Source organism: Diorhabda sublineata, chromosome 3, assembly GCF_026230105.1.
Source record: "Diorhabda sublineata isolate icDioSubl1.1 chromosome 3, icDioSubl1.1, whole genome shotgun sequence".
Lineage (NCBI taxonomy): Eukaryota > Metazoa > Arthropoda > Insecta > Coleoptera > Chrysomelidae > Diorhabda > Diorhabda sublineata.
In genome coordinates this window covers 9,522,251-9,546,833 of record NC_079476.1, presented here as the reverse complement: position 1 = coordinate 9,546,833, position 24,583 = coordinate 9,522,251, and the positions used below count along the sequence as shown (strand labels likewise).

Below are 24,583 nucleotides of genomic sequence, written 5' to 3'. Positions count from 1 at the left end.
AAAATCTGGCTTTAGTCCTCACTAAATTTGGTGAATGGGCAAGATTTTCCACAATTGATCTAAACAAAAATATTTTCATAACAAAGAAAATAATTTTGGTCAAAAAGCTAATGACAAAATATAAGCTGGGTAACATCGCTATGTACCTGTATTTGTGTGCGGTAAATTTTTTTTCAAAAAGAATGTGATACTTTTATCATACTTTCAATCAGATAGCAGTACAGATAATGAAATATCTTCCAGTAAACGGTATCAATTTAAATAATTGATAAGAAAATTAGCTTATTTACAAAAAATATTGATTTCAGGCAAAACGTTATTTGGATTTTAAACAGGGTACTTCTTGGTAGTGTTTAGATTCAGCATCAGAAAGGTATTTATTGTCTGTTGGAAAAATGTTTATAATGCTTAGGAATTGATTTATTAGACTCATCTGACACTTTAAGTGCTTCTAAAAATGACCAATAATTAGAACGTTATAATAATGTCACTGGTATTAATGTTTTTTCACTCCAGGAAAAGAAAATTTGCACGAAATCTTAACAGTTTTTTTGACCGAATAAGGCCAAAAAATATGAAGATTCTGAAAAATTGGCATTTCAAAGAAAAAAGATTAAGCGACCCCATCAATCTGTTCGAAGACTAGGATCCAAAGTATATTCTTTAAATCTCTGTTATCTGTTCTAAAAGAAAAATCTTTAATTAGTGAAAATACCGAAACAACTTTGTTGGTAAGTTCTCAAATTTTCTCATAAATTCTCCATAAACAGTTTATAAAGAATTGTATTTTAACAACTATTAAGCTTCATTTAAAACAACCACTTATTTGATGTTTGATGAATTTTGATTGAGAGCTTCCTTCTATTCTCAAATAAAAGTTAATCTTCTAAAATTTATACAGCCAAACTTTTTATTTTTAGGCTTCCATTCCAAGCAGGGCTAATGAAATTTTTAAAAGAATGCTAAAAGCAGGTAAAGTGAAGTATTCTCCAGAGTTGAAATGTTTTCTGTATCCCTAAGTTTCTATTCACCAAGTGCATATCATTGTGTAATAAACATATTCCATAAATCATAACTACACATTGTTACCATTTCAAATTATTATCAAACTGTGGTGTGTTCACCAGGATGGAGCAAATAAGCTTTAAATGGTCTAAAATCAAAAGCAAAAGAATTTTGTGATAAAGAAATTGTATGCAATTTAATTTTGGATGAATTGACCATAAGTAGACAAATTGAATGGACAGGGAAAAACTTATGAATTATATGACTTAGGTTATTGATGTCACTTTTAGAATTAATTGTGTTCTTATTTTCTAAATATGAGTTTCTACATTTCATTACAATTTTCTTAATGATCTATGATAAATGAACTACTGAAATTATTATTTTTAAAACTACCTTAATATTTATATTTACCTTTCTCATAGTACGTTCGAATAATGTAATGTATGCTTTCGGTTGCGAGAAAACAATAACAAATTGTCGTTAAGTTGGCTTAATTGATGCTAGGTCCATCTTTTGTTATTCGTCCAAGGGGTATAATGGTGCTGTAAAGTTTCATTTAGTGTGGCAAATATTCATTGGAATGCGCTTTTGTACCTGAGTGAGCAAAATTTTTCAGTTGGTTTATGGCGAATGTGGATAGCCTTTTATTTATCTTCAGTCTTATTCCGACGGTCATTCTTCCAACTTTTACAGTTTTCAATATTGGTCTAATTCCCTCTACATAGTATCTAACTCCTCTTTGATATTTGGGTAGCCGCATTCGATTCCAAAAACAAATATTTAATGAAATCTTGATTCTAATTGTTTTCAAGTTTCAGGAGAATATTCACAAAGATTCAAACGATTATCATAAGACATCTAAGCATCGAAAATAAATGAAATTTTGATAAGAATTTCCCAAAGCATGCACAAATATTTTTCTCAACTTATATTGATAAGTTCTCACATCTTCAAGATGAGGAGGGAAACTTTTCAGATAACTGTCTTATACTGAACCAATAATAAACATTACACACGAGGAGAGCTCAGACAATATTTTTATACACTACCGGTAAAACGTTTTCGCCCACACCATAATCCATTCATTAATTTTCAAAATAATCTTTACATTTTGTCGATGAATGCAACAAGTTAAAACTTGCAAGTAGTGGCTGATTTGTTTATTATTCTTTGACTGTGAATTATTCCTTCGATGTTTATGATTATAGTTTAGTTCAAGTTAGTCCTGTGAGATGAAAGAACGTAATGTGATTTATACTTGTTGGGCTAAGACATCTTTTTGTGAAGTTCGTATGCGAATTGTTTTCCCGCAAATTCAGACTATAAGTTTAAAAATGGGTAAAACCTATGAAAATTTGGTTGAAACTCGTGTACTATTTGCAAGTCTTACATCCGAAATAACAATACTTCGACGTACCGTGGGCTACAACATGAAAAGATATCCATATATCAGGAGCTTTGACAATAGAAAACTTTCAGGGCGGTCTTGAAAAACCTCAAGCGTTGAAGATAAACGGTATTGTATTGATAAGTGAACGTGATCGAAGACTCACGGCTCCAGAGACAGCAGATCGGATTAATGTATCTAGGGATCTGCCATTGAGTGCGTTTTGAAAGGGTAGCAGTGGAGAAACTTTTAAAACGTCAGAATAAAATTAACAGGTTGCAGAGGGCTAAACAAACTAAAAATTGGATTCATGAAGATTGTAAAAGAGTTGATGAATCAAAGCTAGAGACTTTTGTGTCTAAGAGTAGAGTAATTCTGCACAGGACAAATGAAGAACGAATGTAGAATGGTTTGGGGTTGTTTTGCAAAAAGGGCGACTAGAAACTTGGTAAAAATTGTGAAATCTGAAGGCTATAAGAAATATTAAATATAAAGTAGTATGCTTTGGATAGCGCCTGACCGGCAGAACATTTATCTTCCAGTATGACAACGATTCCAAGTAAACCTTGAAGCAGTGGAGAGTATTTGGAGGAATGCGAAAGAAATAATATGCTGAAAGTAATGGTTTGTCCATCATAATCGCCTAACCTCAAACCAAATGAGATATTGTGGGATAAATTGGACAGGAAAGTCAGAAAGCAGTGTCCTAATTCTACTTCTAATCTGGAATTTCCTGAAGAACGAATGGAACCAGACGATGTTTATTTATCGAAATTATTACAGAGAATGCCAAAATTGTGCACCAAAATAAAGAAACCAAGGGGATTACATCGATTAATCAAAAAGTTTAATATGTAACAATTACAGACTGTAATTGTATTATTATCACATCATTATCTATATATGTTGTTTAAAATATGAATATCAAAATTGATCGCATTGATTTTATTTATTATGTGTCACAGAAACTATAGGGTGGACAAAATCTTTTGACCGCCAGTGTAGTTTTTACTTGTTTAGCAGTACTTGAGTCTTTAAAATTTTTACATGTTTATAGGATTATAAATGATAAAGAGTAATAAACATTTTTTGTAGATTTCAATCAGTTGTACTTTCAGAAAATACATAACAAAATAATAATTTCATAGTGTGGCAAAAATACCCATCTTAAGAATATTAGTCATAAAGTTTATTTCCACTGTATATTTGATTCGATTCAAATGCATATTGTTGATCATTCATCACTCACGATTCAGCGTTAAGACTGTATAATCTTGTAGGTTAAAGACTGGACTACAATGTCGACGTTGTAAAGCGTTCCTCGTGTTATTTCGCACTGTGTGCACTGCAGATTTTGTTCCTTCTGTACACCGATGCTTCTTTTAGGAATAGATAAATAGGTGGGAAATTATTATCACTTTGGACTAGCATATCCAATGAAAACTCAACTTAATTAAAGCGAGCAGCATCTCCATTAGCAGACATCTGCTGTATGTTGTATGCTAAATAGGTAGATTCCCTCCCTCCGCAAATACTGGAAATTGTTTTTTTTTTCACAAAAATAGTCCTAATCGCTCTTTTTTCGGAATTGAAGGTTCTAAACTAGGAACATATTGGGATTAATAATTTATTTGAGACCTATTTTAAACAAAAAATAAAAGAACTTTCACAGTATATATGGTAACTTCACTTCCTGTACTTTCATTTCTTCGACTTTTGTTTTACTGGAAATTTTGTCTTTATTCCTAATAGTTTATGATTGTTATTTGATAAATTACGAAAACACTAGTTAACGCCGTTTTATTACATCGTCATATGATGGAGGAAGCTGTTTGGTATTATCTGAAAAATAATTTCATTTTGTTCATAAGCATATCCAAAAGAATATGAGAGTTATATTTCATCTCAGTTTAAAATGAAGATATACCTGGAGGTGCTTGTCCTATTGGAGTAATGTTATTTTGTGGTTCTGTTTCAACTGTCGAAGATTCTATTTGGTTTGACGTTCTCAAAATGACGTGTCCCACTTCAAAAGCTGCCTCAAGGAATAAATTTGAATAACATACTGGCAAGGCTGCTGTAACCTGGAAAAAGACATAATCAATCACATTACATTGTTGAAACAGTATAGTGAATCGACCAATAAAATATTGAAATAAATAGCACTATACGTTCTGAGATACAAGAAAACTATAGATGTTCTCAGGAAAATTATTTTAATGCATCTAAATAATCTTGATTTGAGGTCTGTTCTATTTTAAAATTAGTTATTTTTTGATAATTTTTAAACAGAAGAATATTAAGAACATTTAGATGCATTATTATATCAAAAGGTCTAAGAAATAAGAATAAGAAATTAAAGAAAATTATTTTATTGATGTTCGTAGTAAACACAATATACTTTAGAACTAAACGTTGACCCTCAAGTTAAATGTCTTCACTAATCCTGCACTCTGAAAGAAAACTGCTTACATAACTTTCTTGACATTCGCTATTATGAAAGTTATAATTGTATTCACTTGAAGATGATCATGTAAAAATTCATTTACATAAGTGAATATTATTTAATCATACGAGGATGGTCCCAGAAGTACCTGACCTGACCTAGAGATGGCTTGAAAAATACATCTGTGTTAGAAAATACACATTCTATATAACGTATGTTGCAAATTTGAAGACACCACGTTGTTTAGTATTTGTTTGGTAGCCATCAATAGTAAACGTTTTCAGTGAATTTGTAAAAATGAAAAAAATACTTTCTTTTAAAGGCATTAGCACAACCAATATAAAAGCTGAAGTGGATTCCAATTTGAATGAGACTGTATCCTTGTTATCAACAGTAAAATATTGGGTAGCAGTTTAAACAAGACCTTACGACCTGCGAATACCAGTATCGCAATGGCCGACCATTTGATGTGACGACTCCAGCTATGTTAAATAAAATCCACAACGCGGTACTGGATTATCATCGACTGAAAGTGCGGGAGCTAGGAGACGTAGGCAAGATGAGTGCCGCGTTTGCTCACAATGGAACAAAATCAGCGCCGTGAAGATGTTTGCATCGAGTGCTTGGCAATATTTCACAGAAATAAAGCTATAGATGAAAAGTAGGCCCATTTCACCCGAAACAAAATAACAATAGAAACAATGGACTGAAAAGTGAGAACCGACTCCAAAGAAGGCAAATACCCTTTCATCTGCAGACAAGGTCATGGCGTTGGTTTTTTGGGATCCGTGAGAGATAATTTTCATTATGCAAACTTATTTCAACGTTTGAGCCAAGAAATCATGCAATAATGGCCGCATTTGGCTGATAAGAAAGTGTTGCTTCATCAATACCATCAATACCATCATCTCACACATCCTTTATTGCATTGGCCAAAACTAATGAATTAGAGTTTGAATTGCTACCTCGTAACTTGACGTTTCTTATCATAAAAAGATTATCGAACTTATTGAACATCGCCGGGAAAAGTGTACGAAGCTTAAAGAAGAAAAATAAATATATATCAAATTTTTTATGTTTTGTTTATTGGGCCAGGAACTTCTGGGACCATCCTTGTACGTTTAACTCTATCAATTTTCCCAACAGTAACTGAAAAATAGGACTCTGTTGTTCAATTAAACCGACCTTGAAATCATAGTTGATCATCACGCGCATATGTTGGACAAATTCGTGTTTCAATGAGAACTTGTATATACCATTATTTACTCTAAAATAGTAGTGGCATTTCAAAATATACACAAGACCCTCGTATTAAATTTATCCAAGTATATGGTACCACGTTCAACATAATCCTCCATGTATTATTTATTCATCGATTTAATGTCTAAATAATAATAATGTCTCCACATAGCATTTGCTAGTTAAACAGGCAGTACTTATATTCTTATTTCCTATGTCTTCTATTTCAAGCGCTCCCAGTTGTAGTGCTCTGGAGTTCCTTAGTGTTTCACACTTCGAGAGAGTGTGTCGCCCTCTGTGTAATAAAATCTGCACGCCGCATTATCTGCTAAGCCTAGCGTCTTCAGATATTTGTTGATAGTATTCGTAGATTATTCTTATTTAGGTTACTCTCGTTACAGTTTCCCAGAAAAGTCTTAGTCTGTCTTAGTCCCCTACTTTCTGTACCAGTGCTTTTTCTATTGTTTTGTAGCTGATACTACAGAAGGGTTCGAGTCCCATGTTTTGGTTAGTTATAAGGTGCCATTCTGTATTGCGTTGTCTGATTCATATAATAATTTCTAGAAACCTTCCGTCCAGTCCTACTGCTATATTAGTGTCCTAAGTATTGATCGTAGTATATGGCAGTATTTGGTTTGTGCCAAATCACATTTATTTCCGATTAGTCATTGTAAAAACGTATATTCGAAAAATATAATCAAGTTTGAAACAGTTTTTTTATTTGTTTTATCACATTTGATCTTACAAGATATTTGATATTAATACATCATTAATCATGTGGAAACTAAGTAAACAGGAAAGAATTTCATTATTGATAATTATTGATTTTGGAGATCCCAAGAGATCGATTGTTGAGACATAATATCTAAGTCCACAGTGGAGAAATTTAATGAAACTGGCATTGTAAAAATATATAGTTATGGACGGAAAATAACAACTACAAATAAAGATTATGAAATTAATATGAGTGATGAACCTTAAAAATCAATTGATGATGACCTCAAAAAGTGATCTCAATTGAAGTCAAAGAAAGTCGCTTTTATAAAGACAACGCACCTTATCACACTTCGATGACCACCATAAGTAAAATTGCACTTCGAATTGCTTGAACACCCACCGTATTTACTAGATCTGATCCCCACCGTCTTTTCCTGTTTCCTACTCTTCAAGGCCTATTTTGAGGAGAAAGTCTGCGACTATTATTTGAAAAAGCTGAAAAGATCTCGGCAATGCTAAACTAAGTGTATAGACTTTAAAGGAGACTGTGTTGGAAATAAAAAATAATTATGTATACTTAATTTCTTTGTTAGATTCTTTTCAGACAACCTTCGTTCGTCATGTGTTTTCTACTTAGTTATCAATAATAAAAAAAATCATGACTACGAATGTTTTAGGTTCATGTATCCTTTTGAGAAAGTGAAAAAAACTCAATCATATACATAAACAATACATAAATTTGTTCTATGAAAATTAACATAAATAACATTTTTCCCTATCACTCTAGATATTATCATACTGAAGTAGCCATCACATTACGACTTCCTAACGTTTTTATTTATCTTATGATTACAGGTGTCGTAAAGATACATTTGTTTACATGTACGATTCCTTGTTAAAGCTACAAAAAGAATTTAACACGTTGACGGACAATTGCGGCTATAGCCGTCAAAGCGAAGTTCACAATGTGGCATGACTGCTATAGCCGTCCAAAACGAAACGGTCGTTTTTAGACACTATGGCGATAGCAGCACAAATGTGCACTTACTGGCGTATACGTAGAAGCATAGTGTCGTGTTTTGAAAACATCTTTTTAGGTTGAAGTTCATATTTCACCTGTTATACGAGTTGCAGATTCAGTATGCACGTGGTTGTGAAGGGAGTAGTGCGATCGTGTTTTCTATTGAATTTATAGTTCTTATTGATACGTTTAACGATATTTATTATTATTTATATAACTATACTGGTATGTATTTGTTTATTATTCATTTTATACTTTAAACAGAAATAAAAAAACAAAATTTAGCATTTTAGGTTAGGTTAACGATACTATAGGTTATACTGTTTACTTTTTTTTTGGTTTTACATTTAAAATATAAATAAATAATGATAATGTAAATGATAAATATATATTATATATATATAATATACAATAAATAATAATACAAAATAAAATGTTTTATTCAATATTTACAGAAAATGGACAGTTGGGAAAAAGATCAGGCTAGGCTGCTGAAGATTGTTGAGGAAATGAATAGTGGATCAAGCAACAGTGAGTCTGAATCTGATGCTGACAGTGCTGAAAATAACAATTCGGATAGTGAAGATGATGAATCAACTACAGATGAGGAATATGAAGCACCAGAAGAACCAGAAAATGATGAGCAAAAAGACACATGTGACAGGAACTCTTCGTGTAAATAGGAAGGGTCTGCCACAAGAAATAACACGTCGTAAGCTTAGAAAAGGAGAACATGTATGGCGACGCCAAAATCAGACTTATGTGTCCAAATGGAAAGATAAACGGGATGTGCTAGGTCTAACAACAGCTTACCACCCAAGCATGATAAACACAGCTAACCGGCGACAACAGGAAAAGAGAAAACCAATTGAAATAGTGAATTATAATCAGAATATGTCAGGTGTAGACAGAGCAGATCAGATGATGTCCTATTATTCCTGTCCACGGAAGACAATTAGATGGTATAAAAAGGTAATCTTTCATCTACTGGATGTAGCAGTATGGAATTCTTTCTACATCTTTAAAGAAAAGACAGGTTCTCAAATGAAGTATATAGAGTAGAGGGAAGCAATCATACGATCTCTAACTGGTATAGATAATAAACGGGATGGAAGAACTTTGGTTCAATTTAAACGTGCACAAATCCAAACCAATGAAATCAACAACAATGGAACACAGCATTTTCCTGAGAAAATTTCACCTCCTGAAAATTATCAGCGAAAAACATATTTTCAGCGTTGTAAACAATGTTATAAACAGGGAATTAGGAAGGAAACATCATATTGCTGCAAGAATTGCATGTCAAAACCTGCACTGTGTCCTGCACCATGCTTTGAAACATGGCATACCGAAAATAATGTATAATAATTATAAAATTATAATAAATTTTTTTGTCATTTATTTATTTTTGTTTGATTAAGAACTAACATTTCGTGTAAAACTCCCAAAAATACTTTGTTGCATACAAAAATTGCTTGTTTGAACCATTAAACCTGTCATTTACGTTTTTAAATTTTTGCTGTTATAGCCGCCATCGTCCTATCACTTAGTGTGTAGAGTCCGCTGGCGCCACGACGGTTATAGCCGCAGCCTAATTAAAGGTACTAAATTAATCAAAATTAAGTTTATTTAAGCAGAAAGAGTAAAACTATACTTCTAACATTCTAAAAATCACAAAAACATATAGTGTCAATTTTCGAACTTCGCTTGTTCCTACTGTCCGTCAACGTGTTAATACCCAAAAATAGCCTGCAAGTTTATATTTTTTATCTAATTAACACGTATACTCACATTTACTGCAAACCACTCCTTAAATAGAAGGCATTTCGAGAAATTATAAGTTACAGTATTTTCTGGAATGGTCATGTCAATGTTATAAGTTTTTTGGCCTTTAGAACGTACACCACCCCTTTCGGTAGTGGCTATAGGATGCTTCTCAACTTTATACTGCGTTGAAGGTTTATGAGTTGTGAAATGCACATTCTGAGGGCAAAATGAAAATGATAAAACCAACATCTATTGAGGCAAAGAAGACAAAAAAATAAACAAGAATCGCTATTCAAAATATTATATACTCACCCTTGTCAGTTCTATTTTTAATCCTTCAACTTCTATATCCGATTCATTAACCAAATGTATTTTGAAGCTTACTGTTTCTCCCAGTAAATAGGTATTTTTTTCTAGGATGATATCCAATGATATGACACCTCTAATACAACAACAACAACCTACTCTTTTTTCTTCTTGGTACTTTAATGGCAGCTAAAATAAATATGGATTGAGTGTTTCAAAACTGCTTAGTATTGTAAATGGTATTATAAATGATAAATCAAACGAACGAGCAATTCTACTTCAACATTAAAATTATCCCATTCGCAGACTGTGGACAGTTAATTCACAAAGTTTGAGTCGTTTGGACTTACAACCAGTATATGCGTAGAGTAGTATATTCAGCTAAGTGATCACCATATATTATCACTTTTTGTCCAAATACAAATAATATTAAAAAATAAAAGGTCCTTTTCTGTAAATATAAAAATCATCCGCTGTAAGAAACTTACAAGTGTAGAAAGTATAATTCGTCACAAGGCACAGGCCAAGACGATATATGAGCTCTTTGCAAATATTGTGTAATATTTGTAACATCTTCTTCAATCGTTTTTTATTATGGAAGGTTTGATAGTGCTGTAGGTACATACACATGATCTCTTATGAACTGCCAAAACTGGGAATTACAGGGACAGATCGGGTGATTGGGAAAATAATACCATCGCAAACAACGGTTGGGTGGAGTGAGATAAAGCATATCACGTAACTCGTAATGTAAGTGAAGCGGCGCACAGTTTCCTGGTTCATCTTCTTCACTGAGTGAAGAGTCAGTAGTTTGAATATCAGTTACGAGTATAGTTGCTTCATAAAAAAACACACCCATATTTTTTCACTAAGATATGGCGCAAAAACATTAAATTCATGTCTTTAATCCAAGTGCATTTCTATCATCGTGTGAATTTTTTTTCATCATCGCTGATGATGATGTTCAGAAAATCTAGAACTATGTAAATCATGGTATTAGCGCCTTAAAAGCCTATAAATTCTGCAGATGAGAAAGTCGTGAGCGTCTTCGTGAAACAATTCAGAAAATCATCACAGGAATTTCCAATCCATCACTAGCCTCTTGACACGTTCTATTGGAATTTGCAGGAACGACTGTTCATGTTGCTCGTTTGACATTTATAACTGGTTAGTTTAATGTAATATGAAGAGTTGAAACGCCGTAATTGGTTTGGAATTGTAAGAGAGTACCACAGAAAATTTTTCTACTCCTAATCAGTTTAGACAGTTCAGTCCAATACAATTAATTGAAATTGGAAATACAATACCAGTTAATTGATAATCACTACCCTCTATTCGAGATCAATTTTCGCATTAGTAAAACAACTAAACCTACTCATTAACTCTCCAGTTGTTTCATATCTAAATGGTCATCAATCTTAAAATCTCTCGGTGTGTTTCAGTGACACTGTTCCTTGTTTGAAAATATGACATGACAGATGAAGTCACTTTCGTTGTCGTTGACATCCAAGACACCCCTTTTTTATGTCGTACTGTTATTCCAGAACCCACTTCTCTACTTTGTTGATAATAGTTGGTTGTACAAGTCATATAATATTGAGCAAAGCCCCATCTTTGTTACTTTTTCTAATAATCACGTAATCTCATACTAGCATCATTTTAATTTTTATATTTTCTTTCTCCATTTGCTTTTACTTACATTATATGTTCCAGTTTTGAATATTCAGTTGATATTTTTTTCGTGAAACTTATTTGTTCCTGCTTCTCGCACATATTTTGTTTTATTCAGTTTCTATACCTTGACAGCGGACAGAATCCAACGATTAGGGAGATTTTTCAATTAATCTTATTTTTGTCAAAACTGGTAGCACCACAAATGTATTACTAACAACTGACAGGTTGAAAACAATAAAACGTTGGCGAAATTATAGTTTTCAGCTTATTTAACGTGATGTTCTCGCTTTTCTGAAAAATTAATTACAAATTCAAACTTACCATGCTCTGTATTAACGAAACAGGTACTACAACATGTAATGTGACATCTTTTCGATAATCGAAAGCAAATGGCCGATCGACTAATGCTTCAATATGATATAGAATAGAGCCAAATTCGTGAGTATATGAAGATGGAATGTTTTCTGTGGGTAGAGCGTAAGCAAATGCATATTCGTATCGGCCAGGTCTTATGTCACCTAAAAATTGAAACTAATAGAAAAAAAAAAAAGAGGAAATGATTGTTTTGAAAGACTAGATATATTTAAAATATACTAAAAAATGAAATTTTCGTGCGAATCTAGAAAATATAAAAAGTGAGTTGCCAAGTTGTGATTAAAAATAATAGCGGGTACAGTTATATCTGAAATAACTAAACTAAGTAGAACCATCAGTCTCTGAAGACGATAAATTGGTCATCGAAACACCCGTATGACAGTGATGGTGTAGTGGTAGTGTAAACAGTGAATATCACCAACGATTCTAGAAATTCCAACTTAGTAGTTATGTGATATTTTATTAATACTGAATACTAATCAAAGGATTATTAATTTTGAATATCATTGAAAACGTTGACAAGGTATTATGTATTAATTTAATTGAATAGCATACAAACAAAAATAGTTAAATGTTATATTGAACAAAGTTTTAAAATTAGCACTATCTACTTCCAAACATTTATGAGTTTCTGTCTCATATCATCTATCGTTATTATCATATATGTCATAAAAATCCTGGGCCACATGCCTAAAATTATAATGAAGTGATATCTCTTAGCATTGAAATTCTTATCATAAAATTTTAATGCCAAAATTTCATCATCTGTCATTGAACAAAAACATTAAAACTCCATTTATCTTGTAAATAACATTCTCTACTAGCGGATGTTAATCACAAAAATGGGCATTATATCGATTAAATAAACTATTTTTGTTGAACTTTCCTTCATCACACCATGTAACTTTTTTATCAACTTAAGTTTACTTTCCTTTAGATCTTCATTACACACTATTCACAGAATTATCCGTTCTAGTAATATTACCTAATTGACAGTGTTGCACCAAATTATATTAAAATTTTTAATTTTCTGAAATGTGATTAATTGTTCTCGTCGACATAGTAACATCTCTCTTACAATCTGTAATGGAGGTGTTTGGAAAAGCCGTGGAATAACCCAAAATGTCAATTTTGTTAACACGTTGAGAACCTGTGCGGACTATAGGCCCACAAATGAACTTTACCCACAGATCAGAGCAGTCCTATGGACTCCACGACGTACTTTATATTTTAAACCTCCTCCACGGCCCAAGGGACCGCATTTAAATGTGATTTTTTTTCATGATATTCAAGTACATTGTAAACCAAAGAACATTATTTTTCATAATCAGTGTAAAGTTTGATGTCAAATAAGTAAATCAGAATTACGCAATAAATTAAAAGAAAAAATATGTCCACCGAAATTGTGAAAATCGAAAAATTGGAGTATTGAGCCTCATCAAGTACAGGTATTTAAAAGGGTTAAGAGGTAAACAGATTAACAAATTAATGCTTAATACCCTTGGTGATCAATGTGCTTCGTTACGACCGTGAAAAATTGGACTGTAAGCTTCAAAAGAGGTAAATTCTCCATCGAAGATGATGACCCATCTGGAAGGCTAGTTTTCTGTGTCAGTCGCCGAAAATATCGATGCAGTTCATGACATGATTTTTATCAGACCGTCGAATTGGGCTAAAACGGATATCTGAAGCACTGAATATTTCATATGAATGAGTCTATCATATAGTTTACGTCAATTTGGACGTGAGAAAAATTGCTGCAAAATGGATCCCCAAATGTTTTAATATTGACCAGAAGCGTGCAAAGGTAGAATCACCGCGTTCGATCTGTGCTCGATTTGCAAACTATGGATGAGACTTGGGTACATTTCTACGATCCAGAAATAAAGTAACAATCGATGGAATTGCCACACTCTGGTTCTCTAAGACCTAAGAAGTTTCGTGTCCAAAAATATGCTGGAAAAGTTATTGCTTCAGTTTTTTGGGACTGCCATGGTGTAATCATAATTGATTTTTTTGGATAAGGGTATAACAATTTTGTTTTTGCAGGATAACGCCCCTGCACACAAATCTTATGTTGCCATGCAAAAAATTCGTGCACACACCCCTTATTCATCAGATTTGGCTCCGTCCGACTATCATCTTTTTCCTCAACTAAAACAAAGTTTAAAAGTAAATTTTCTTCCAACGAGGAGGTAACTAAAGCTGTGGAGGTCCGGTTAGAGCAAGAGCAAGAAGAAACATTGTTATTAAAGGTCTAGAGACGTTGCAGGTTCGCTGTAATAAATGTGTCCAATTAAGAGGAGAATATGTTGAGTAATAAAATATTTTGACATTGTAATTTTGTTCGGTTCTATAGTAGGCTAATAATTTTTCAATATATCCTCGTAATTCAAATAATATTTATTAAAATTGTTAATTTGTGCTATCTTCACATTACCTGTACCTATTTTTGGTATATTTTGTTTTTAAGGGTTAATAAAAAAAGACAAATCACAAAAAAAATTATTTCAAAATAAATACAAAAACAACAAATTGTTGTTACAATCTTTTTTTACTTTGGATTTCACAATAATATTTTTTTGATTCTTTTTCACAACACCCTACTCAATCTCTTCTCACCTTGTGACTTGGACCTTCTTTCTTCACTAGGCAATAGTTTTTTTTTGTTTTGGCGTCTCTTGGTCAACAGCATCCGTAGTTTCTTTTTTCAGTAATTCCTTGGCTACACTAATTTAAAAGTCAGTAATCGATATATTCTTTTTTGTTATTCTCTTATAAATAATATGGGCATTTACCATTGCTGTACCAAATAGCAACTCAATAGCAATTTTTCTATTCCAATCCTTCACCTTTGTATCATTCGACCACGGCTTGAGGCTATACAACCCTTCATGATCGTCTGTTAATGCTTACTGTCTCAACGACATGCTTAGTAGAAAGCATCAAGACATCACGCTTATCCTTCCACTCTAATAGTCCTGGGGAAAGTTTTAGTTTTAAACTTACTCTCGGGCTCAAAGCGAGCCTATGAACACACAAAAAACATAGTTTGTTCCCACTTTTTATTTCAAATAATTTTCTTCATTTTTCCTTGGATCTACACCCCATGTGCGTGGGGCATAGTGGAAAGTTTATAAATTTCGGTTGAGGCTGAATGCCTTCGGCTGAACGTCTTCATTGCCTAATAGTGTTTTAGTTTTATTAATGTTCATCTTAAATTGGCCAATCTGACAGCATTTTTTGAGCAACTTCTTACAATATCACCAATTGCATTTGGTCAATTAGGATATCTTTCTGCAAAAACAAGGTAGATCCCATCAACAATTCTACTACACTAGCCGTAAATAATAAGATAAATCCTACATTCGCCATTATTTAATATGAAATTCAAACTGGTTAACAACCTGACAAACAATATAAACAATTAACGGTAAATCCTACTTCAGCCGTTATTTACTATGAAACTGGTGAAAAATCTGATAATAGTTATTATTTCAACAATTGCAACAAGTGAGTGTTTCTTGAACGCAACGTGAATTTGTCTAACGAGGTCGAGAGTTTGACAACTTTGTCCCTATTTAAGCTACTCTTACATCTATCAATTTCAATGCATTCAAATACTACCAATCACAATCATGACATAAATATTAATAATGTAAAATTGTTAAAAAATGTATCCAATAATAAATTGTTGAAATTTGAAAGCATTGAAATTGCTGGATGTAAGAGTAGCTTAAATATGGAAAAAGATCCAATTTCTTACAGCCCATTCTATAGTTTAGTAGTCAAGGACTGAATGTGAAGATCCTGCTAAGGATCATTAGATTTTAGATTACTTGGTTATTGAATTGCACGTGTAGTTTATTCAGTATGATTTCAACATATTTAAAAATAAATCATTGATTAGTTAATCCTATACCAATTCTGAATTTTGCAAATTTAATTTTGTGAAGTGGTTTTGTGAACATATCAGCAAGTTGGTTTACACTCCCAATATGCGTAATACTTATTATACCATTTTCATTTCTTTTATAAAACAAAAACAAATGTTAACATATTTCAACCTTCTATTATTCTCCGGATTATCTATCTATCTTAATTTTCGATTATCTTATATATATTATAAACAAAAATATTTCAAAAGTTTCCTTTTCCAACATGGCAAATTCCCAAACTTAAAGTAATATATTCTGATTCTGTCAACGAGATTGAAACACTTGAATACATAACCTGTAGTTGACTTTCTATCTTGTGCATCACCTCCCCAATCAGAGTATACATATCCACATAAGACATTGATATTCTCATGAATTCTGAAAATCAACTTCAAGTTTAGTTTCTTTAATATGCCTCAAAATTCGTTCTATAGCTTGGAGCAAATTATTGTTCGCTTGATATCTACTTAGTAAAACACATACTTTGACAAATATCAGGTCTTGAGCCTTGAACTGAATACATCGAGCCCCCAATATTTGCCTGCACATTTTCTGCAATTTCCCATCACCTACAATATTCTTAAAATTATCATATGTATTTAAACCAATCAGTGTACATATAGAGTTACAATTTTGCATCCCATACTTTTCCAAAACTTTTTTTAATAATTTTCTCGACTTAAATAAATACATTCCATCCTGAAATAGCTTCACATCAATCCCAAAGTACTGAGATATGATAACCAAATCTTTCAGGCAAATATTTGCATTAAAAGTTTATTTAAGCTTATCAATTTCTAACGAATCTGTCCCTAATATAAGTAATTCATCCATAAAAATCAATATATACAATTTGTTTTAATCTATATATTTGGAATAGAAACATCATTTTCGGATCTAACAAAATTTTAATTTTTCATTGAATCAAATTTTGCGGTTTTCGTTAGTCCATAAATCGACTTTTTCAATAAACAAACTGTCCCAGAATTATATTTTGTTTAATCTGGTTATTTCATGAACACTTCTTGCCCAATTTCTCCAGACAGTTCTTATCCATCTGATAAATTGATTTGCTCAATTATTTGCCACCAATAACAATATTTCGAATGTCGCCAAATTATCTACAGGAGGGTAAATGTCGTATATACTTTCATCACTCTCTTGTTGAAGCCACGAGCCACTAGCTTCGCTTTAAATTCACTATTGTTTTTCACCATGTACTGTCTATCACCTTTTTTCCCTATGGACAAGGAACTTCACACCATGTATTATTTTCTTCCAGATCACTGAGCTCCTTCCCCATCTCTTTCTGCCACTTTGCTCTGTTTTTATTTGTGGCAGCCTCTTCATAGGTTAGCGGCTCTTCTTTCTCAGAATAAAAGCACATATCAGCATTGTCAAGTTCATAGTCTTTCATCCAATAAGTCTGTTTGACTTTTCTTTTTCCTGTTCTATATCCTCAATATTATCATCATCTAACTCATTAGCAACCTTAAAACTTTTATTCTCTTTATCTGAATCAGTTTCGTTATATGAATCTTGATTTTCATTATTAAATCCGTTATTATCATCTATATGTCAGATACACTGAGATTTAATGTTTCTTTCTCCTTAAAATCTAGAGATATTACTGTTTCAGTTTTTTTTGTAGAACTTGGTAGCTTTTGATCTTCTTCTGTAATAAAAATTACATCTCTATGTGTTTCCACCTTATCTCTCAGAGAAAAATATTCAACATCGTTTCTTAGTATCCCAGAAACGTCCGTGCCTCATTTTATGCTTCATGTTTCAATTGCTTTCTTTTAATTATATGTACAGGAACTTTTTGTCCAAACTCTTGCGGAATCATACGGAATCTTTTTTTTATTGAACTACAGCCAGCACTATTTGAAATAAAAACTAAGTTGTTCACGGCTTATATCCACCATTCCTTATCTAGTTTTTTGGTGTGTGAGATAGTTCTACACCCTTCCATAATTATGCGCATTTTTTTTCTGCTCTCCCATTTTTTTAAGGTGTGTCAATAAAGCTTCTTTCATGAATAAAGCATTTTTAATCAGTTAGCTTCTGTAGTTCTGAATTAACAAACATTAATCCATTATTTTCATTTACTGTTTTATTTTGTTTTTTGTTTGTCTTTCTATTATGGTCACATACTTTTTAATGCTTTCTACAGTCTCATATTTATATTTGAGAAAAAACATATATCTATAATTTTTATAATTTTCTTTCAACATTAAGAAATATCTAGCTTTCCAAACTGATAGAACTTCAATAGGCCCTTCCAAATCTCTATGAATAAGCTCTTCAGGCCTCGTAGCTCTACTTTGTTTTTGTGGGACAGGGAATCTGTGCTGTTTTTCTGCAAGATAATTTCTACAGTACCTTGCTCACTTGATCGTAATTTATATGAACTAACTTTTCATGCAAATCATTCAAACTATACATCATATTACATTCTAAACGTTACGTTCTAAACTCAGTTTTGTGATTAGAGTAAAGATCTTCCGACAGAAGAAGAAAACAAATAGAGACGTATTTGCTAATACTTGGCATTTTCCTGCTTTATATATCAATCGACACTTATATTTGATTGAGAACATTTCTCACCAATGCTTTTCTGAACGAAAATAAATTCACAGCTGACTCTGGTATTTACAATACATTTTCTAAATCTAATTAACCATCCACTATGCATTTTCTTTAGGTTTTCTTTATCTCTTATATCCATTACGTTTATACAATTTGATTTGGATTCATCTATCAATGCTTGGTCAGCAGTAGAACCAGTAGATCTTTCTTTATTTTTTGCTTGTTAAGCCAACAAAAGTTTGCTTTCTGGCCGGGATGTTTCTAACAGCTTTTTCTCTACTTATATACAGTTACTTCTTAAATGAGGCGCTCCACACTCAAAGCATTTTATGTCTTTCTTTTTATTATTCCTATTTTCCAATTTATTCTGACCCACACTACAAAATCTTTGAGTTACCAACCCTGTTACTTCCTCACTATGTTCAGTTCGTTCTTGCCTTGCTCGAGAGTTAATCTCGACATCAGATCAGTAACAGTTCTATTTACTTCAGGAGACTCCCGCGCTGTTACGAAATGCTTCATACTTTCTGAAAGAGACATCAACACTTTTGTCATAACCATCTTGTCACTTATCCTTTCCTTCAAAGACTTCAAAGAGCCTCTAATCTCTCCTAGCTTTGACCTAAAAACGGCAGCATTACCTTCAGTGATACCTGAATTTGAAATTTCCACTCTGTCCAATTATCTCCCGTCAATTTTTTTACGCTTACTGCTACGCGTCTCCCATTTTCGCGTGAATTAAATACAGCTTTAAATATTCGTTCGAATGTAACATCAACTTTCACCGACCTTCCTTTCCGTGAACTTTTCACAAAAACTAGCCGTCAACTGGCCCCATAACCAGTTAACGATAAGTTCCTTACATCAATTTACAAACAGCACTTCTTTCTTATAACATTCATTAATTTTAATAGCAGCGTAGAAAACTTTGTGTAAAATGGTAATTGACCTGTTTAACGTCGTTGCCACAACTGTTTTTTAATCAACAAAAACTTAACATACGCTAAAAAATATCCCGACGGTAGAATAATCTTATTGGCTAGTTCTAATAAAACCAACCTTCTACATCATATAAAAATCAAGAGATCAATTTGACTGTTACAAATATTCACAACTTAAATAAAGTTTTATCTGGTAATAAAAAAACACAAGCATTACCGGATCGAAATTTCACATAAGCCAATCCAATAATTGCATTTTCAATATTCACATTGCCATGTGAAATGAAAGTATATCATTTAGTTATAGTCTTAATATCGTCTACAATTAATTTCCAATTCAATCATCAATGCGTTCATTGTAATTTACCTAGGGAGTTTGAATAAAATATTCCAAATTTCTATTTGAATTTTATTTTTATGTATAGGTAATTTTGTTTTCGTTATTAATGGAGATATTGTTATTCAGTGTAGATTATAATTTTTCCAAAAATTTTGAAAATAACCGAAATATCTTGAAAATACTTCATTTTTGGTATATATTGTGCACCAATTATGCCTGAAATTTAATGTTGAAATCTACAATAAAATGAAGAATATTGGATTCTATTCAAAATAACAAAGTTGACGTCTAATTCCGATATAGCTAGAAGTGCCACATTTACGTCATTATATTAGAATATGAACACGAAGTTCAATCAAAAACCTTCAGCTTCGAAAAGAGGTATAAGTAATACGCCCATGTTGGTTAGGTTAGGTTAGGTTAGTAGAACGGATGTTCTACTTGCTTGCGCTACAGAGCATTAGATGGAATGTCAAGTGTTTACCGGTCGGTATTAGTTACATGTGTTTTAAAATCATCATTCTGGAATCACTATTAGGCGGGCGAAAAATTACGGTTAGAACTCAAAAATTAAATAGATAAATGGAAGATTACTTCAAAAAATTTAAGGACATCTTATTGGAGTTTGATTTGATGGATAAACCAGAAAGGATATACAACGTAGATGAGAAGGAATGTAGATTAGTTTTGCATCATCAACAAATTATTCTGGCTAGAACCAAGTGAATGCACTTAACGGCCCCGAGTAATACGACGCACTAGCTCCAGTCCAGGGACAAAGTTGTTCACAAAGCTTTTAAATATTACTAGATGAAGTTCAACAAGGAATTTTAGAACAAGCGACAGAAGAAAATAAACAAAGTAAGGAATATTTCCCAAAACAACAAGAAGAGATTGAGAAATTTCATGAAGAAAGTAGCGAAGAAAAGGTAGAAAAAGAAGTAAATGATATAATTACCAAGAAGTTAGAAACGCCTTATAAGGAGCGAGTGAAGAGAAGAATTAAAATAGAGGCCATCAGTAGCAAAGCATTGGTGGTTGAAAGAGATGTTTTCAACAAAGAGAAATTAAACAACCAACAAAATAGAGAAGCTAAAAAAACCGTCATAGAAAAAATTTAGTACAGGCCAAACAAACGCAAAAAAAGAAAGACTCTTCATAGCGCAAACTTTGTGATGGAGGTAAGGAGAGGCTTTGCAATGTTTACTCATTAAGGGGTAAGGTTAGGCTACAGTTTAAAAAAATTTCCCCTTTCTCTTAAAGGAACCAGAAAATGTTTAGTTTTGTTTTGAAAACATTATTGTAATGTATTGTAATAATTAAGAATACTCACTCTTTCTTTAGTTTCTAATATTAGAATTATTGATGAGCATAATAACAACACTCTATGGGCATATTACTAACCTATGATGGGAATAAGCCCAGTTGTAACGATTTAAAAAAAATAAAAAAAGAAAAACATAAAAATATATATTTCACTTTTTCTCTGAGAAAATTATTTTAAAAAGCAATAAGAGTATTTCTTGCATCAAGCAGAAACAAGAAGTTGATTTTTTCTGTGTTTTATGGAGAGATATTCCTAACTTGGGCATATTCCCTACACCTACCATAATAAAAAGTTTTCGCGCTTCACCCTGTGTTGTTAACATATATGTACAGAAATTCAAAGGACAGTCGGTTTTACAGAAACTATTACTTTCTAAAAATTAGCTAAAAATCCGCTGATTTTAGTTAAAATTCATTATGATGGATTCTGACTTATAATATAATAAAAAGTGGGAGTTTGATGTGAACAGCGAGATCGGGAGCAGTGGGACAAAATTTAAAATTCCAAATTTATGTTTATTCGCTCTCCAGCAATTCTCATACAAATAACAACTATCTGTGATTATTTCAATTACTTTCTGACATTTAACGTTTCCATGACAAGGAATTTTAACGTTACTCAATACAAGATGTTTCATTAATTATTAGAAAGTAATAGTTTCTATAAGACAACATACATTTCACATTTCTATACCTATATGTATAAAATATACTGTTTCAACTTTATCATCATCAGCGCCTTTTGAATCAATTAAAAATGTCAATTGTTCCAAGATCAGCGACAAAATAGTTATAAGTGCGGAAACTTTCCCGCACGCGGAGCGGAGTTCGAGCAAGCGGTCAAGTACGGGAAAGACACTTTACGCATGAGTTAGGAACATTATTTTTTCTTCGACCGTATACAAAAAGTATACCAACCCATTTTTCTAAAATTATTTTATTCCAACAAACATAATAACATACAAAACTTTAACTAAAAACTACTAATTATTATAAATATTAATATTGAAAACACAGTTTGTTGTATTCTCTAGACTAGTAAGAACTGCCCGTCCAGTGGAGTTATTTGGTTTCAACTGGAAGGTAGATGACGTCGATGAGGATGGCATCGGTGGCAGGTAGCATAAATATGACGATGACGGTGATGACAACGGTATTATGTCATTTGGCAGGTAACAGCTCGGAATTAGTTTCAGTTGCAGCCTTCAAAATGGCTTCGGGAAGTTCTTCGTCGGATGAATCCATTAATATTATTGTATCGGATTCGGTTTAATGTGGTTTAATTTAGAAGAAGATTGCACTTATTCGGTCACTTCCAACACGTTTTGAACAACTTTTGACGTTTTAGTAACAATTACATGGTTATATAAAAAATATCTGTATTATTTTATATTTTCAAAAAATTAAAAATGCTACAAAAAGCTTTAAAGGTTTAAAGGTAAAAGGTTTAAATTTTATTTGATGGACTATTTCGTGAATATTTATTTACCTGTAGTAACAATAGTTATAATCTCAGAAGTAAAAAACTATCTAATAAGGTCAAAATTTGTATAATTTTACTTTCCCGCACTAATGCGGGAAAGTGACACTTTCAAAACTAAAATGCGTGCGGAAAGTGGGTTAAAACGCACGGTCGTAGAAAAAAGTTATTTTTTAATATTTCTTAATAATCTTTAATTTTTTCACTCACGTCCATAATGAGATTCGATCAACCAATCATAAGAATGTTCTCTAATCATTGAACCATCGAATAGCTTACATTTAATGTCTCATTTGGTTAAAGGCTCATATAAATGATTTTTCTTACAGAAAAACTTTATGAAAAATAATATTTATATAAGTATTATATATATATATATATATATATATATATATATATATATATATATATATATATATATATGTATATATATATATATATAATATATATTATAATATAATTATTATATAATTAATATAATTTAATTAAGAATAAAAATAAGCTTCGAACCCTTGGTGATATTCTTTCTGAACACACGATTTACACTATCACCACGCCAACACGTTTGACGAACGTTTCGAGACTTCAGAGACTAAAGGTAAACCGGTACATAGAGTAGTTAACCTTCAGTCTTTGAAGACGATAACTTGGTTATTGAAACACACGTCAGACAGTGTAACTGTGAGTGTTGGTGTAGTGGTAGTGTAAACAGTGTGTTTATTCAATTCAATGATAGGAGAGCAAGAATGCAAAATAGAACATTCTGTACAGTAAAAAGTTACAACTTGAGAAAAATCCAGAAAATGTTCTGCCAAAATCGATATTTTTCTCTTACTTCAAAAACATGAACTTCTATTATTCTTCAATATCGCTTACCTTCACCCATGAAATTATTGTTAGCAGATATGATAGTATTTTTTCCAGTGAAACGTACATTATTTTTTCCTCTCCTTTGCATCCAATGAGTTTCTTCTTCTCCTCGAAATCTGCATTTTATTCCTGTAACGTTAAAGAATATTTTCGCATTAATGAAAAATATAAAGACATTTCCATTCAGATACCATTGAATATTTTAATATAATTCAGATAAAATGAAGAAATGGATGTATACTTATTCAATTAGTATATATATATATATATATATATATATATATATATATATATATATATATATATATTTCAATTTTATTAAATAGAATTTTAATTTTTCGAATGAAATAAATTTCCGATCACAAGGGCGACCCACAGAGGCCTTCCAAATTCCAATGAATCTCAACCGGTATATGATTTTAACAATAAATATAAAAACACTGACAAAGGACCTTATTTCGTTCATCTTGAACTTGTAGATAAGAACCTAGGCAGGTTATTTCCTATCAAAGTAGGGTATTTTTTGAGGAAACCATTAGAATTTAAAAATGATATTGTAGATATCAAATCCATAGGTATTAAAATCAGAATAGAATTCAAATCATATCATATCGCTAATTCTTTAATGAACCACAATTTCATAAAAAATAATAACCTAATCGCATTTATACCTAAATTCTTTACGCAAAAAGTCATTCGAATGGTCGATAATTTTTTCTCAGAAATTTTTTTAAAAACTGTATTTGAATATAATAGGCCAGTTGTTAAGGTGAAACGTATGAAAAGACGAGTAATCGACTCAGAATCAAAACAAGTCAGCTATGTAGATAGGCAAATGATAATTGTCACCTTTTTAGGCAACAAAATTCCAGACACAGTCAAAATTAACTTAGTAAGATTAAATGTAGAGTCATATGTACATCCTGTGGTGCAATGCTACAAGTGTTTGCGTTATGGTCACACGTCAACCCAATGTAAAAGCAAAAAACGTTATCAAACTTGCACTAACCAACATAACGAAAGTGATGAGAATAAAAAATGCGAATCAGAAATATTATGCTTATTTTATAACACTTCTGATGACACTTCTATTTCTAGAAACTGCCCAGAGTATATCAAGCAATATAATATTAAAAAAACAATGGCCCATCAGAAT

The 24,583-nt window shown here is 31.9% G+C and overlaps 1 protein-coding gene and 1 long non-coding RNA gene across 5 annotated transcripts in view; one reads left to right on the top strand and one right to left on the bottom strand.

Annotated features, from left to right (window-relative positions):
• Positions 1 to 308: 308 nt before the first annotated feature.
• LOC130441015 (uncharacterized) lies at positions 309 to 24,583 on the top strand. 2 transcript variants are annotated; one of them, XR_008909580.1, is made up of 4 exons: positions 309 to 373; positions 517 to 731; positions 921 to 972; positions 24,526 to 24,583. It is a non-coding gene; the product is annotated as an uncharacterized LOC130441015 (long non-coding RNA). The 2 variants fall into 2 exon arrangements; XR_008909579.1 differs by lacking the exon at positions 24,526 to 24,583 and adding an exon at positions 10,003 to 10,404.
• Positions 4,009 to 24,583, bottom strand: part of LOC130441014 (arrestin domain-containing protein 4-like) — a 40,142-nt gene continuing 19,567 nt past the window's right edge. For all 3 annotated transcript variants that reach the window (XM_056774462.1, XM_056774461.1, XM_056774459.1), the window contains 6 exons: positions 23,434 to 23,556; positions 11,887 to 12,083; positions 9,898 to 10,080; positions 9,610 to 9,801; positions 4,323 to 4,479; positions 4,009 to 4,237 (listed from right to left, as the gene is read on the bottom strand). In XM_056774462.1, coding sequence (XP_056630440.1) covers positions 4,185 to 4,237; positions 4,323 to 4,479; positions 9,610 to 9,801; positions 9,898 to 10,080; positions 11,887 to 12,083; positions 23,434 to 23,556 — 905 coding nt within the window. In that variant the 3' untranslated portion in view covers positions 4,009 to 4,184. The remainder of the gene's footprint in view (positions 4,238 to 4,322; positions 4,480 to 9,609; positions 9,802 to 9,897; positions 10,081 to 11,886; positions 12,084 to 23,433; positions 23,557 to 24,583) is intronic.